This window comes from Parasteatoda tepidariorum, chromosome 8, assembly GCF_982258835.1.
Source record: "Parasteatoda tepidariorum strain Cologne lab strain chromosome 8, Ptep-v5.0, whole genome shotgun sequence".
NCBI classification, from domain to species: Eukaryota; Metazoa; Arthropoda; class Arachnida; order Araneae; family Theridiidae; genus Parasteatoda; species Parasteatoda tepidariorum.
The window spans coordinates 21,136,479-21,153,309 of NC_141762.1; the positions used below are offsets into that span (position 1 = coordinate 21,136,479).

The 16,831-nt window shown below is 28.4% G+C and overlaps 1 protein-coding gene across 2 annotated transcripts in view; it reads left to right on the forward strand.

Moving 5' to 3' along the window:
* Positions 1-13,146: 13,146 nt before the first annotated feature.
* IP3K1 (inositol-trisphosphate 3-kinase-like protein) overlaps positions 13,147-16,831 on the forward strand; it is a 152,565-nt gene continuing 148,880 nt past the window's right edge. Inside the window, exons 1-2 of one of the 2 annotated variants that reach the window (XM_071180618.2) lie at positions 13,206-13,403; positions 13,677-14,128. In XM_071180618.2, coding sequence (XP_071036719.1) covers positions 14,018-14,128 — 111 coding nt within the window. In that variant the 5' untranslated portion in view covers positions 13,206-13,403; positions 13,677-14,017. Of the gene's footprint in view, positions 14,129-16,831 lie in introns of both variants that reach the window. The other variant, XM_021148028.4, reaches the window with a different exon arrangement.

Consider the following 16,831-nt stretch of genomic DNA (forward strand, 5'->3'; position numbering starts at 1 on the left):
CAGAATTATGAAATTGTCTAACAAATTTTAGAAATTTTTTAAGTTTAATCATTTAGTAGCACCAAAACACTTTTACAGATTTTATTTTGGTTTAAAGTTAGCTTTAAATTTGGTTTGAACATCAAATAACTGGTTTCCTGGCATCTGTTGAAAAATTAAACTTTTTACTCTTATTTTAACTTAAAGTTATTCAAATAAAAGAACTTACATATTTTAAACATATATTTTTTTTTTTATTTTATAAAAAAATATATCTAAGAAGTTTAGTATTTTCTGAATGTTAATTCTTCCACAGAGCTCTTCATTTATAAATAACTTAAACTTTTAGTTTACTAAAAAAAACAATGAAAAAATATTTTTTGATCATTTTTATCTTTATTCATTTCTTAGATGAGATCAAATATATGGGGAAATGGTGAAAAATTTGCCAATGAAATTTATTAGCCTATCATAAAACAATCATAAGTAACAAATTAAATTTTCGCTTAGCATATATATTCTCATTATAAATCTAAAGAGTTTCATTTTTTAAGGGATACAAAATTAGAAGATAAATTTGTATTTTTGTCGAAGACTATTTATTAACCAAACATGGCCGATGAAATGGAGAAAAAGAGCATTTATGTAATATTCAGTTTGATGTATGTATATATCCCCTCATTAATTTTAATGCACGTCTGTTTTGCATGAAAGACAAAATACAATATTTTAATGCAGTACTGTGGCAGGCTTTGTTAGTTAACCCGCTTCCATTCATTTCTGTACCAAACATCATATTAGGGTGCAAAAAATATTTTTTTACCGCATAGTTAAAAAACAATTTTTTTTTTTTTCTGTCCCTGAATCATTTTATGCAAAATCAGTTATACAATTGGATCCAAAATTTTTGTATAAACTAACCAATAAAATGCCTAGAGTTTGTGCATTAATTGATTCTAAAGGGGGTTATTTTAATCTAAATTTTGTAATAAAATATTTCTTTGCTTGAGGATAATATTATATTTGGGTAAGAGTTAATTGTGTTATATGGGAACTTAATGTGCATCTGGGTAATACTATGAGTGCATTGAAATTAATTAATGGTGATAGTGGATTTTTAATTTTTCTAATATTTGGTAGTTTTCTAAACATGTTTAAAAATAAAATATATATAATTTCATAAAAATGTTTAAAATAAAAAAATAATTTAATGTAATGACTTGCAGTTTGGACATTATACATAATTGCTTTTTTTATGAGTTATTGTGAAAGTGTTGTATCCGGATTCTCTTACCTTGTTTTTATCTTCATTTTACTATTCTTAATGTGATTTTATTGAGATGCTATTTCCTTAAAAATACTTTACATTGCAAAAGTGTATTTGATACAGTGTATTGTAAATTATATATATTTTTTTCGGAAATCCTATGTGTACTGACATGGAAAGGAAAATGCTTTTAAGCTTTCATTTATTTGATCAAACTAAATTTTGACATGTTAGAGAATTAATTTGAAATGAAAATATTTTATTCATTGTTATTACAAATTTTGTACTTTTTTTCACGTAAAATAACTAATGCGGTATGATGCAGTTGGAGTGAGAGGAAATACTAATGTAAATTTATATTCAAAAAAATTTATATAGCCTTAAAACCCGGTGAAGATAATTTTTATTTTATATATTTTTCTTGACTCTCAACTTTTATTCTAAAATTACAATTGAATTAATTTAGTTTTACAGATCTCTGTAAAAATATATCTAATGATTGCTTCATTTTTCCCCCCTTAACTGAAATTTGAGCTAATTTATTTTCACAAAAATTATGTTATGGCATTTTTAATAAGCTGCCAAATTTTGTTAAGGGTGTTATGTCTAGAATATTATTAAGCTTTTCAGCAGGATGCTAAGAGTGTTATATAAATAAAATCCAGCAAAAATTAAGTTTATTATATTATATATTATTTTATATTTATTAGTATTAATATTATTTTATAGAAGTTATTTGTAATTTTCAACTGTTACCCTACTTATGTTCTCTATAAGAGGTTAAGAGAATGTGCTCTTTTTTCCCCTCGTTTGCTTCTTTCTATGGTAAAGAAATAAAAGACCCCGAGTTATTGAAAGTTGTCTTTGTTGCAATTAATTATTGAACTAGGCATTTTTTAACCTAAATTTATTTGAAGTGAACCAACTTGTCACGATATTTTCGAACCCCAATTATTTCAGTCAATAATTTAAGAAAGTGTCATTGCATTATTGAAATGTGTATTTTTACTCCTACTTACAATCAGCTATTCATTCTATTTTATTGATAGAGGAGAAAAAAAGCTTCAATGTGGCGTACTGCTTATCATTTTAGTCTTTCATGTTTAACAAAATAATATGTTGAAATGTGAGCAGCTTGTCTGTATATTTCTATTCATTAATTTTTTTTTATATATATTAGCTAAAATTTTCATCTGTAACATTATTGTTAACAAATTCTGTTAAAAATGTGGCTTGAATAAATGTATTTCTGATACTTTTTATACATTGCAAATTGTTCCTCAAATTTATATGGAGAGTAGGCTTCATTTTTTAACATTTGTATAGGTTGTTAAAATATACAGTTAGTAAAAAGAGTGCCAGTTACTTTGAAGATTCTTTGTTGATACAAAATGCTATCCTGAAAATTTTACAAGAAGATTATACGTCTCATGAGTAATTATCCCACTTTTAAACTACTATATTTTACAGTGTATAAGTCGACTTTTTGAACCCGTAAATTACGATTAGGGTCGACTTATATGCCTGTAATGCATTTCGAATCAAAAATTTTCTGGAAAATGTATTAAACAAAAAATTTTTTGTCTGTAAGATAAATACACACACACACAAAATGCTCTCAAATTAAAACTTATGAAAATGAAGTCATTTAGTAATGTTGGATTTGAAATGTCTCTCAAAGTCGATTGCAGACATTTTGCTTATACTGTCATCGTAATTGGTTATAAACCTATTTTTCAAGAACTGTAAATTAAACGACTTATTCACAGTTTACATGCCAAATTCATTGTTTTTAAGTTATCAGGCTGGAAAAAGGTTTTTTTTTTAAATACAACAAAGAGGAAATCTGACATGTTAGAACTTTTGGGAAGAGGTGAGATTTTATAAACTTTAAGAAACTGATATTGGTGACTTGCCAAAATGACAAAAAAAAAAAAAGACAATTTTCATGATCTGTTTGCCTGAAATTTACTTTTATGTCCCCAAAACTTTCATGCAAGATAGAAGCCTCTTTTTTTTTTCAAACCAGCTCGATTTCTTTTTTCATCAAAAATAATTTATTCTCATTTTTTGTTATGGAAATTTTTTAACCTATAATGATTCTGCATACATTCATTTTTCTCTTCACTCCAAATTGGAGAATAAGGCTTCAATCATGGCTTTCCATCTCACTCTATTTGTGGCCAGAATTTTTCAGGTTTACATTCTTGGCCAATCCATTTACGTTTTTTAATTTCCGGATCAATCTGTTTCTGTTTTGCTTTCCTAAGAATTTCTGCTTTAGGAATTTTATTTAACCACTTGATACGCAAGATTCTTTAACTGTTGTTAATAAATACTTGATAGAATGATTCTGATCTTTAAAAAAAAAAAAACTTTTTTAACCGAGTTCTATTTTTAAAAAATTAACTAAAACTTAAAATCAGTCAAAATACTTTGTAAATTTACATATACTTTGATGAATTGTGTATGATTACAATGATCTGGTTCATATTGAAATGAGCTGAAAGCAAAAATACTTCTTCTGTTTATAGATGCATAATTATCTTTTTATGCTGACAAAAGTTACTGTGGTTCACGTCAAAATTGGATGCATCCAAAATACTTTTCTGGGATTGCAATAAAATTTGAAATTTTGATAACAAAATAAGTTGTCTTGATATGAACTCTCGTCAGAATTTTTTTTCACCATTTTCTAAAAAAAATTTCGAAAATGGATTGAGCTGGTTTTAAAACCTAAAAACTAATTTTAAACAATCTGCTTTTTACTTTATTATAAGCTGCCCTTGTTTTGTGTGTGTGTATCCCCCCCCCCCCCAAATGTCAAAAAAATTTAAAATATGGAGAAAGATTTTAACTTTTTTTTTTTTTTACTAATTGTATCAGATTTAAATGTTTTAAGTTTTTTCTCAGGGTTGAACTGTATTGTATTTGTTCGTTTTATAAGAAGCAAATTGTTTCTTATTCAAATTGTCATTGTTGAAGTATATTCAGTTTTAACTTTTGCATAGAACATGTATAGTATAACTGAATGTTGTATGATGTGTTTTGTTGAAGTGAAAAAAAAATATTTATTTGCTTTAAATGCCTAACAATGAATTTTGAATGTGAGCTAATGGTTTTAAGCAGGTAGCATGTTTTCTTCTCTGTAAAGTTGTGGTTAATTTATTTTTGACTCTTTCTTAATAAAATTTTAAAAAAAGATAACATTTATGTTTCTGTTTTTTTTTTTTTTTTTTTTTTTTTTTTTAAGTGTTTATATTGGGTTAGTAAGCGAAATTTCCACAGTTTATTTATTTTATTTTTTTTAAATTGTTGAAATAGTTGCTGTAGCACTTTTTTATTTTGCACTACAGCTGCAAAATGGGCTATTTTATTATTCTGTTTTATAACTGGCGTTGAACAATCGACCCAATTCTGAGTTTACGGCTATGGGTATTCATTTCCGTAACCTTGTAATTTTGCACCCAACCTAGAAGACAATGAATCTCCTGTATCAAGCATTAGGACAAACTTCCCTTTGTGGAGGACTTTTTGATGGAACTAAACTGTATTTGCAGTGCATGGAGAGGAACATCTCCCACGGTTAACCAGATGGCGAAAATATTGTAACCAGCACAATGGGCTATTGGCGACAGTTTGCGAAAAATCCTTGAAGATGAAGCTCTAATGGCATGCCATCACAATTTTGGTTCTCTTCTAGAGGAGCCCCTCTTTGTTAGCTAAGTCGAGAACTTTCGGTAGAACAATTGAACAGAACGAGAACCGATACTGCGCAACCTTGGTCCTTCTGCAGGCTGTTTTGAAGGTAATCACCCATCCATTCAACCGCAGTCTGTGATCTACGACTTGACATCTCTGATCTATGGTCAATAAGCAGGTGGGTATCACTTTGATCAGCCTGTTCCTCGTTTGACAGCAATTTTCTTGCAAAAGTTGGTCTTATCGCTTTTCATCGAACTCAATTGGACGACTAGAACTTTGAGGATAAAATTTCCATTTTTAAATTTGGCATACCAATCATGAGCCTTTCTTTAGCCATGGCACCCTCAACATGCACAGCGGAAATGTCTGGAGCAGTTTTTATGGTCATACGTCGAACCTTGATCAAAATAAAAAAGAGGGATATGTTGAAAATGCTCATTTTTCTCAACTTGACGTTCCATTTAAAGGAACTTAAAATTAACACTGAAAAAAAAATTCTCTTTAGAATGATCCCATTTAGAAAACATGCTGGAAACCTTTATTGACATATGGAATGTTGAAATTTTAAAAGAACATGAGGAAATCAATCTCCAACCTAAAATTTTGGTATACATTAGCTCCTGTATAACCAAAAACTGTCACTGCAATTATTTCCCTTTATCCTATAGCAATTTAAAGACCAAAAAGAACATTCATGCAACATTTAAGTCACACCTATGGCGTCAACACCAATTTAAACCAATACGTTCTGAGGATATTATATATTTTCACCTTTCTGCTGCTGTTGTTGTTGTGCATTTACGTCGCTCTAGAGCTGCACAATGGGCTATTGGCGACGGTCTGGGAAACATCCTTGAGGATGATCCGAAGGCATGCCATCACAATTTTGATCCACTGCAGAGGGGATGTCACCCCCGTTTCAGTAGCCCAACGGCCGGCACGTGAAGTCGAGCATTTTACGGTAGAACAGTTTAACGAGGACCAATACCACACACCCTCGGTCCCTACGCAGACTGACCAAGTGGTCACCCACCCGCACACTGACCGCAGCCATTGTTGCTTGACTTCGGCGATCTGCTGGAAACCGTCTTAACGATCAGTTCACTGCGGGACTCACATGTGTGAATAGAACAGTTACGATATCAAAAAATAGATATTTTAGTCGTAACCTCCCAGAATTCATCAATCGATGTCTGCCAGAAACATATCTGCAACTTAACAGTGTTTTTCGTGGTTCCTTCAAATCTCCTGGTTTCTATTTGGACGTTTCCAAAAAAAAAGTTTCTGCCCTCATAGAAAGGTAGTTTTGTGAGATTGTTATGACTTTGTTTTTTAATTTCTAATATGTGTTACATTAAAAAGGAAAAAATTTCAAGTAGAATTCAAAATCTCAAGAAAAATGTGTGTGTTTTTCCCTCAAGACACAATCGCTGATTTTTTATTTTGAACTTACACATTTCTTATTTGTTTTGTTTGACAGTTGACTTAAGTGCTACTACTACAGTCTTAAGTCAGTGAAACTTTCAAAGTCAAGCAGCTACTCCAATTCATCGCCGATATCTCACATGGTGTAAATACGTTGTCCGAGCTTGTAAACCGCATTTTATCTTGAAACCGGCAGGAACATTGAAAGCTCGATTCTGAAAAATTCAAAAACTTCCAAGCCATTTGAAAATTTACCATTTTACCTGTCTAGTTATTATTTTTTTTTTTTTTTTTGGTTTTGGTTTTGTTAGAAAATCTTAGCCAGGAATTTCTGTTCTCAGAAAATAAAATTGGTAAAGTAAAGCAGTGAGATTTCGAACATCCCTTTAGGATCTTTACCGCGTTATTTAAATTTTTCCTGGTTGTTGTCATAAAGCCTTTAAAATCAATATTAAATACTATATTAAGTACTTTCGTTGTAGTCAAAAAAGCTAATTTTTAAATTACTGACTTATTACTTGTTAGATATTTATTTTAATGTGGAAATATTTGAATAAAGCTGGTGATTTCCTCTGGCATTTAAGCCAATTCAGATAGAACTCTAATTGCACATGGCTATAAGTGTCGGTTAGAAAATGATTCTATTTTTCTAACTAGAATTAAGTGAAGACTAATCTATATTTAAGCTAGTTTAGTACAGTCATTGTTCTGTTTTTCGATTCGATTGATTTTTATCGCCGCCATCATTAACTTGTCAATTGAAGCTTTCAAAAGTATGAATATATTATTTACAACAGTCAGGTAATAAAATCATGAATTAACGTCAGATCTGCTATTGTTCCATTTATGCACGTGTAAAGTATCTGATTGTCTTGCGTCAAACAGACAGATTATCTTGAAAATGAAATTCGGGATTTCATTTGGATTAGAAAATTATTTTTATAGCATCATAAGATTTGATTTTTACCATCTATTAAGGATTAAAAACGGACAATTCAAGGCCATTTTTTTTAATCTTAATTATTTTGGGGCTAATGAATTAAAGCTATATTTACCGAAACACAACGTTGCCTACTTTAATGAAGCGAATAGAAGATTTAAAAGAAATAAACAAAAATCAACAATTTTTGGAAATTATAACTTTTAACTAGACCTGAAAATAAGCAGTCTCCATTCGCTACGTGGTGACTGAAAAAAAAAATCCCGTCTTAAATTTAATCACTCGGTTACACTTTCTTATTTTTGTAAAAAATCGTATAATGATAAAAATACGTTAATGCAGAAAGACTGAAAAGCAGAATTTTTATTAAAATGTCCAGTGTTTCCATTTTAAATTTTTATCCTTCTGAATTAATTAATTTGTGATGGAAAGATTTACGTAGAAGGAAAATTCTTTAACAAATCTCATACTTTAAAGTTGTAACGTATATATGAACTGTGTGTAAATGCCAGTCAAATTTTGTCAAAGTAATTATATTTTTTTTGTTGAATTATGATGATGTATTATCTAATATGAATTTATTTAAAAATATACATATAATTTAATCCAAGCAAAAAAGTTTGCAAAAATTAACTATTTTATTTTATTTTATAACCGTTGTTGAACAGCTGACCTAATTTTTAGTTTACGACTACCAATGACCAGTGAGGATATATTGCGTCAGCACTCTGGACGGTACGAGCCGGGTGCAGAATTCGTATCAACCAGCCATTGCTGGGTTTCGAACCCCGTTCACCTCATCGGAAGATGAACGCTCTATCCCCTGAGCCACCACTGCTCTTTTTATGCCCCTTATATCTGCAAGCCTGCTTGAAATCAAGGGAATTTTTAAGGTAGAGGGTGCGTTTCCAGTTTTTCATTGGCACGATCTATAGTTATTATCTCAGTTATTGATCTCAGTTATTATCGGTATTGATTTTTATATTTAAAAAAAATATTTATTTTTAAACATTTTTGCCACATCAGACTTTAAATGAATACGATGCTGTTTACGCTGTCAACGAATTCTACTGTGAATTTAATTTTTCTATGACATCATAAAAAGATCTTACTAGGAAGGTAGAAGGAATGTAACTCACAAATCGGGTTTTGTTTCACAGATAGCTTATTTGGCAAAATTTCTGTGATTTACGCTTTCTTCTTTGACCAAAACTTACATTTTCAACAATTTATGTTTCTGTAATTAATGCAAAGTAGACAAAATGTTTTAAACATATCATTTCTTTAAAAAAAATTTTTATAAAAGATCAGCTTGAATAAGACGGGGAGAAAATACACTTCGGACACATTCCTTGTTCATCCATAATGCCTTAGAATTGGAACATCGGCTCTCAGATGGTGTTCCAAAGAACCCTAGGGTTCTGTGGAAGAGATAAAAGGGTTCCGAGAGTCATGATTTTTTACTAGTTTTTTTTTTAACATTTTAGAAATCTGTACTTATATTTAAATCCAATAAATTATCCATTATTTACTTATTATTTCAAATAAAATATTGTAAAATATAAATATAAAAATTTCATTATAATGAATCGTTGTAATAATCTAGGAATGCAAAAGAAAGAGAAATGAAAATTTTAAAAAAAATAAGAATCATTATTTTTTTTAGTGAAGAAATATGAAAAGCACAGATCTCTAGATAAAAAGTTATTCGAGATGGTCTATTTATTATTTTTTTAATGTACTGTATGCGTCAAAATAATGTTCATCATATTTTCCCATTTTATATTAATGCAGGAAAATGTCTTAAATGACGAATCCTTTCGAAACAAAAATTAAGAAAAAAAAAATGTATCGTGAAATTTAACTGAGATGTTTCCTTTAAAAGCAAAATATATCCTATTGTACCTATTATCGCATTGACATTTTAAACAGGAGATTAATTCTACAATTATTTTTTTACTGTTTAAAAAATTGTTCAATGACAGTAGCATAGCTCATTATTATGATTAAAATGTCAGTCAAACCGGAGTTGAAAATCTACACCTGCAACGTGGGAATCCATGCATTCGTGTTCTGTTTTCCTTCAGAGATAATTTTCTTCTCTTTATTTTATCTGATTAAAACCTTTAATCAGTTCAGGAAATCAGAACGAACAAATTATTCAATACAAAGAGACAGATGAAGTTTAGGTTAAATGAAATATTTATTTTTAAGACCAGAATTGATAAATAAAATATTCCACTTTTAACTTCATTTCTTTACTTTTTAAAATAAAAATATTTTAATCAATTCTAATTAGTTTTTATAATAAAAATTTGCTTTAAATTTTGGTTATTTACTACTTTTTATTTATTATTATTATTTATTACTTTATTCTATCAGATTAAATCCTTTGTTCAGTTCAGGAAATCGGAACGAACAAATTATTCAATACAAAGAGACATATGAAGTTTCGGTTAAATAAAATATTTATTATATTTTTAAGACCCGAATTGATAAATAAAATATATCACTTTTGACTTCATTTCTTTACTTTTTAAAATAAAAATATTTTAATCAATTCTAATTAGTTTTTATAACAAGAATTTGCTTTAAATGTTGGTTATACTTATCAATTGTTTAATATTAGTTATAATAATTAAATATTGGATATTAAATATTAATTTCAATAACAATTAAGCTTCAATCTTTGACGATTTTTTTGTGAAACGATAGGTCAAATCTATTAAAATAGAATAAAACATTTTCCAAGTTTTGTCACAATTCCAAAAATTATTTTTTAAAGAGCGATAAAGATTACTGCTGTGTATTATTTTATTGATGATAATTATAAATAATTTTTTTAAAAAAATTAAAAAATGAATGTTGCGATAGAGTTAATATACAGGGTGTTTCGTAATGGCCCCCCTTAATAAATATTTTTAGAATTCTTGTCAAGAATGAAATAGAAAAAGCAAGCACAGGGTCAAGAATTAACATTTAAACATGAAAAATCAAAAAAAGTAACGGAATCTAATGAATCACCACTGAGTAAGGTGAGACTGAAAACATCAAATCCCTTGTTCAATTGTCAAAAGAAAGAGAGAGAGTTGTTAAAAGGCGGCTATTAAGAAAAACTACAAGCTTCATCAGGCAATCAAACTGGTTTTAAGGTTTTATCTATACGACTTCATTACTAGTGAAGTGATTCGATAAATTTCGATAGCGTTTGTTCTTAATCCTTTTAATATCAATTTACTCCCCCTAATTTGCATGTTTGTTTTTTTTTAACTTACTTTTTGACGAGGTAAAAAATATGTATATTTAAAAATAAATGTTAAATGGGGCAGATTGGGGAGCACTCGCTAAAATATTCAGGAAAAAAAGCCAATTTTAAATTACATGATCCGTAAAAATAATATTTAATGTAAAATTTATTTCGATAGGAAAATTTTCTAGTTATTTCACGTTATCATCAAACGGTATCATGATTTATAAACATGATGTTCCGTAACAACAGCCTTTAATGTATATTTTTTGTAACTTTGTAAAAAATGAAACCATAAAGCAGTTGCGCATCATGTGTCGTAAATTTATACTTCAGGGAGAAAGAAAGAAAAAAACGTTTCTACCGGTTTTTCTTGTTTTCCTAAATAATTTTTTCATAAAGACTTTATATGCTTAGATCTTAAAATTGTAAAATATTCAACCCTCTTCTTTGCTTACTTTAAAAGCAATAACAAAATTTAAAGATGAGTTATCTAAATTTATATTTCATAACGACAATATTGATGAATGTCTTAAAAGTGTAAAATCTAGCATTAAAATTTTGTCACATTTTTCAACACATTTCATATCATTTTTTTGTTATATTTTTCTATTTTGTTATATTTTGCAAACTCACTTTGCTGCCTATTTTTTTTTTTTTTCAATCTATCCCTGGAAAAAGATGTAAGAGAATCTCAAACACCAGCAGAATCAAGTTTAGTCAATGTCAAAGTTAAATGACATTTATGTCAATTAAAAAGATAGCTTAAAGGCCTACCTGGCAAATCGGCCTCGCCTCTTTATCAAATGATCTGTAGGTTGGACGTAGCGAGTTCGTATCCCGCCGCTGCCAAGGATGTATCATTGTGATGTCCTTATCTAACTTGTGCTGTCTGTTCTTCAACTTGATATGGATAAGTGATAAACTGTACTTCGAAATGTAAGTGCAATGATAAATAAATAAATAAAATTAACTTTTTTAAATTAATTCTACTGATCTGAATCCGAATGGTCACCCCCTCTGTCGAGGATAAAAATTGTGATGGCTTGTTTTCGGATCATCCTCAGTCCTCAGGGATGTTTCCCAGACCGTTGCCAATAGCCCATTGTGCAACTCTAGTGCGATGTAAATAAAGTACCTACTCACCTACCTGAATTCGATCGAACATCTTTGGCAGCATCTAGAGCAAGAAGTAAGAAATAACCACATTACGGGTAGAAGGTAGAAATTCTTTAAAATCTGCATAAATTTGTTCCTGGAATAATATATTACCAGATGTCACCAAAAAGTTAGTGGAGTCAGTCATTAAGGCCAATGGACTGCATATAAGTTATTAAAAAGCAAATCACCGACAATGCAAAATTTTATTATTTATGTTATTAACTGTGCTAATACTATTTTTGCAAAAAAACGTTAAAGTTTTTTGTTTCAAATTATGTTAAGGCAAGTGTGCTTTTTATTTCCATTTACTTTTACTATGATGATTGTTCTAGTTCACTTACGTTACTCAAGAGCTGCACAATGGGATATAGGCGACTGTCTGGGAAACATCACGGAGGATGATCCGAAGACCTGCCATCACAATTTTGATCTTCTGCAGAGGGGATGACATCTTCGCATCGGCAGCCCGACGACCTGCGCGTGAAGTCGAGCACTTTACGGTAGAACAGTTTAACGGGGACCAATACCGCACACCATCGGACCCTTCGCAGACTGATCCATGTGGTAACACACTGGCTGCATGTCAGTGAAGTTTAACTTCAATGATCTGCTGGGAACCGTGTCTTAACGATCAGTCTACTGCTGGACTTACTATGAATAAGATAAATAAAATCATAGTTCGGATTAGAGGTTGGTTGATTTGTCTTGTAAGAATATCAAATTAGCTTAGTGTGCCAATACTTTTTTTGTCAACTGATGTTGTTTATTCTTCAAATTTACACGAGTTTCTAAACCGTTTTTGTATTGAGCACACAAGCCTGCATATGTATGTGTAACAATAAATAAGTAAAAAAAAGCAATCGGGACTTCCTGACTGAGAGGTATCGCTCTCCAAATGCTCTGCAAAGCATGGAGGTAATGAGTTCGAACCCCGCCGTTACGCTGAATGTATCTTCACTTTGTCCTTCATTGTAATGTGCTATCTGTCCTTCTATTTGGCAAAGGTTTATCCTTTATTAAGGACGCAAGCATGCAAATTTGTCAATAAAAATAAATGAAAAAGAATATAAAAAAATTAATAAATAAAGTATTAAAGAGATTTACGTTGGTACACTTGACATCAAAATTTTTGAAGTTTTCGAACCCTAAACCATTAAGCTTCAATTTAAAGATTAAAAAGTAAGCAAAATTTTGCTCTTAATGAAAAGAGTAAGTCCTCATAGATATCCAAACGATGACATAAAATACGCAACCGCCAGCGCATTTTATTTTTTATGTATTCAATTAGGATGAAAGTGAAATTTTACTCTCCGAGTGTGATGTTGTGCAGACTGTTTTTAAAGCCTATCCACATTCTATAATTTCCGCTGTTTTTTTAATGGAATATTTTTCTAAAAGGAAGCTGTATACCTGTTTTTTGACGTCACTGAAACTGCGGTCCCGCCTTAAAGCGCGAGTATATGTATTCTCGGCTATTTACAGAGCGCCGTTATCCGATTACATTGACACATACAAAATAAAAAACTGATTTCCTCCATCGTCCTTATCGCGAGTAGAATTGCTTTTTAACACTTCATCAAAACATCATTCTATTTTTCCTCTCTGTATTCTTTACACTAATCACTTTGCCTTGAATAAAAAATTGTCGTTTGAATAAAATTTCATTTTGCCTTTTCAATGTAAGTTCATTCAATCCTTTAAATTAAATTTCCTGACGATATTCACTCCTCTTGAGATAAAGTTTCGCAGACGATTTCCATCGTTTAAATGGAATTTTACTCATCTTTTATTTTTGTTATTTATATAAATTTTAAAATTTATTTATGATGTTCCGTCATTGAAGCAGATTTCCATTGACTTAACTAAAACAGTTCCGCATACTCAAAAAATTATGGTGATGTGTTTTATAAAAAGTTTTCAAACGATATTTAAAATAAATTGTGTTCTTTCAGAAAATTAAATTCATAGGTGGCAACATCAACTACTTAATAGGAAATCAAACCAATTTTTATTAACTTCCATGCGCGAACATACCGAATTCTATTTTCTTCTGTGAAAAACATGGACAGATTCCAAATATTCTCTGATACAAAGAAAAATAAAACGGAATAGTGCTGATCTTTTGAAGTGAAAATGTGTGCATGTTGGATTAATAAGTGTTAAGAGGAGCAATTTCTCGTAAAAGAGTGTTTTCTAACGATTATTTTGTTTGCCTTATATTTATGGATATATTTCTACTTACTGTGAGAAAACACTAATTCTGTGAAATAAACTCGTTTTGTTGAAATTTTAAATGACCGCCTCAAATAATACTGAAATGGAAGCGGCATTTGGAGCTGTAAAATTAACTGACTTTCCTCCCATTCAGTACAGCAGCTTCTTTGTTCCATGCATGCTGGAAGAGGTAAGTTAATTTTTTTATTTTTAAATAATTTGTTCATTTTTACTCTGAAATATTGAATAAATTTTGAATTTGAAATATTATGTTCATTTTTACACTAAAATATTAAATTTTATTTTTAAATATTAGATTGATTTTTACTTCGAAATACTAAATTCATTGTTACATCTAAATATTAAACTGTTACATCTAAAATATCAAATTCATTGTAACATCTGAAATATCAAATTTATTGTAACATCTAAAATATCAAATTTATTGTAACATCTAAAATATCAAATTCATTGTAACATCTAAAATATCAAATTCATTGAAACATCTAAAATATCAAATTCATTGTAAGATCTAAAATATCAAATTCATTGTAACCTCTAAATTATTAAATTCATTGTAATATCAATAATATTTAATTCAATGGTACATTTAAATATTAAAGTCATTGTTACATCTAAATATTAAAGTCATTGTTACATCTAAATAAATTCTTTATTACATCTAAATAATAAATTCCTTATTACATCTAAATAATAAATTTACATCTAAGTAATAAATTCCTTGTTACATCTAAATAATAAATTCCTTATTACATCTAAATAATAAATTTACATCTAAGTAATAAATTCCTTGTTACATCTAAATAATAAATTCATTATTACATCTAAATAATAAATTCATTATTACATCTAAATAATAAATTCATTATTACATCTAAATAATAAATTCATTATTACATCTAAATAATAAATTCATTATTACATCTAAATAATAAATTCATTATTACATCTAAATAATAAATTTACATTTAGATAATAAATTTACATTTAAATAATAAATTTACATTTAAATAATAAATTTACATTTAAATAATAAATTTACATTTAAATAATAAATTTACATTTAAATAATAAATTTACATTTAAATAATAAATTTACATTTAAGTAATAAATTTGCATTTAAATAATAGATTTACATTTAAATAATAGATTTACATTTAAATAATAGATTTACATTTAAATAATAAATTAACATTCAAATAATAAATTTACGTCTAAATTATAAATTTACGTCTAAATAATAAATTTACATATAAATAATAAATTCAGTGTTACATCTAAATAATAAGTTCATTTTTGTTTCGAACTATGTTAAATTCAAAAAAAAAAAATTTTAAGAGTCATTTCGTTCTAAAACAAGAGTATTTTTTGATAATTTTGTAAAAAAAAAAGTGTGTGTTTAAAGTCTGAATAATATTTCGATTCGAAATTAAAAGGACTCACTATATATTTGTAAAATGAATCTGATAGAACAATATCATAAGTAAAAATTCTGTAAGTTATTAACTTGAAATAATTTCATAAACCGTGTATTGTTTGAATATAAAAAATCACATGATGTCTTTAAATAAATTTAAATATGAAAATAATAACTTATTTTGAAATATTTTTTTATAAATTAGGTAAGAGAATGACTAAACCGTTTTTACATGTTACAATATTATTGAAAAAAAATATTACATTTGTTGACTTAATAAATTTGTTAACTTATAAAGAAACTTACTACCCATTTTTCATGAAAAACGCTGACACATCATGAAATTGAAAAATCGTTTTAAAAGAAAATCTGCTTAATTTTAAGTAACATTTTTTCTAACATGTTATATCTGATGACTAAATAAAATTTAAAAAACGCTTGAAATTTACTCAAAATAACGTTTAATGGTTTTATATGTTTGATGTATTAGCAAATTGTAGGGATTTTTATAGCAAAATTTTTTCTGATCCGAACTGGCCCATCGAAGCATCCCGATTTCGGTTTTTTCTGGTACTTCTAATTCGCTACTTTGTTAATAAGATCATTATTGTTCTGATCTGAAATAAACCACGTCAATACATTATAGTTTTGAGATAAGTTAACCTAGTTGAATCCTATAATTTAAGATAAATTAGTTTGAGGACTTGATTCACTCTTTTTATAACGACTTGGTTCACCATAGCTTTGAAAATATAGATCATTAATAAGTATCAATCCGCAACAATTTATTACATGCTTTTGATATTTTCATGGATGCCACTCTTTAGTCCTGATGACTGAATTCAGTCTTGTGAAAAGATCAGTGGACTGATTTTCTATCCTCCAATAAAAAATTTTTTTCAATTTGTTTTGTCTCATATAATCTAAAAATAAAAATTATATTAACTTTGAAGGTAATTTGAGACCGACAAAACAAATGTTATGGTAAAATATTCAAACATTAAATTTATTTTAAGATTAGCATATTTGGTTCTATTCATCTCATTTCTAATTTTACTGAAAATATATTTTTTGAGCTGAATTGCTTTTTAATTTTATGAATAAGGTATTTCCTATTTCTACAGTTAAATCTTTTAAATGCAAGAATAGCACAGTTTCAAAATAAATACAGTAAAACTAAATTGTCTAAAATTTCTGAAGTTCATTATTTCTACGAAATTGTCATTTACTATAGTTTTTACAGATACCTATCTTTTTAATCGGCATCACTTATTATAGATATTATAAATATTAACTATTTCAACCCAGTTGAACTTACTTAGTTTAATCTCGTAAGATAAATAGTTTTCCGTGTTCATTATGCCAAATAAAATATTATCTAGTAGTACAGGGTGTTCCGTATTAACTACCCTTAATATACAATTTTCGAATACTTGTCAAACATGAAATATAAA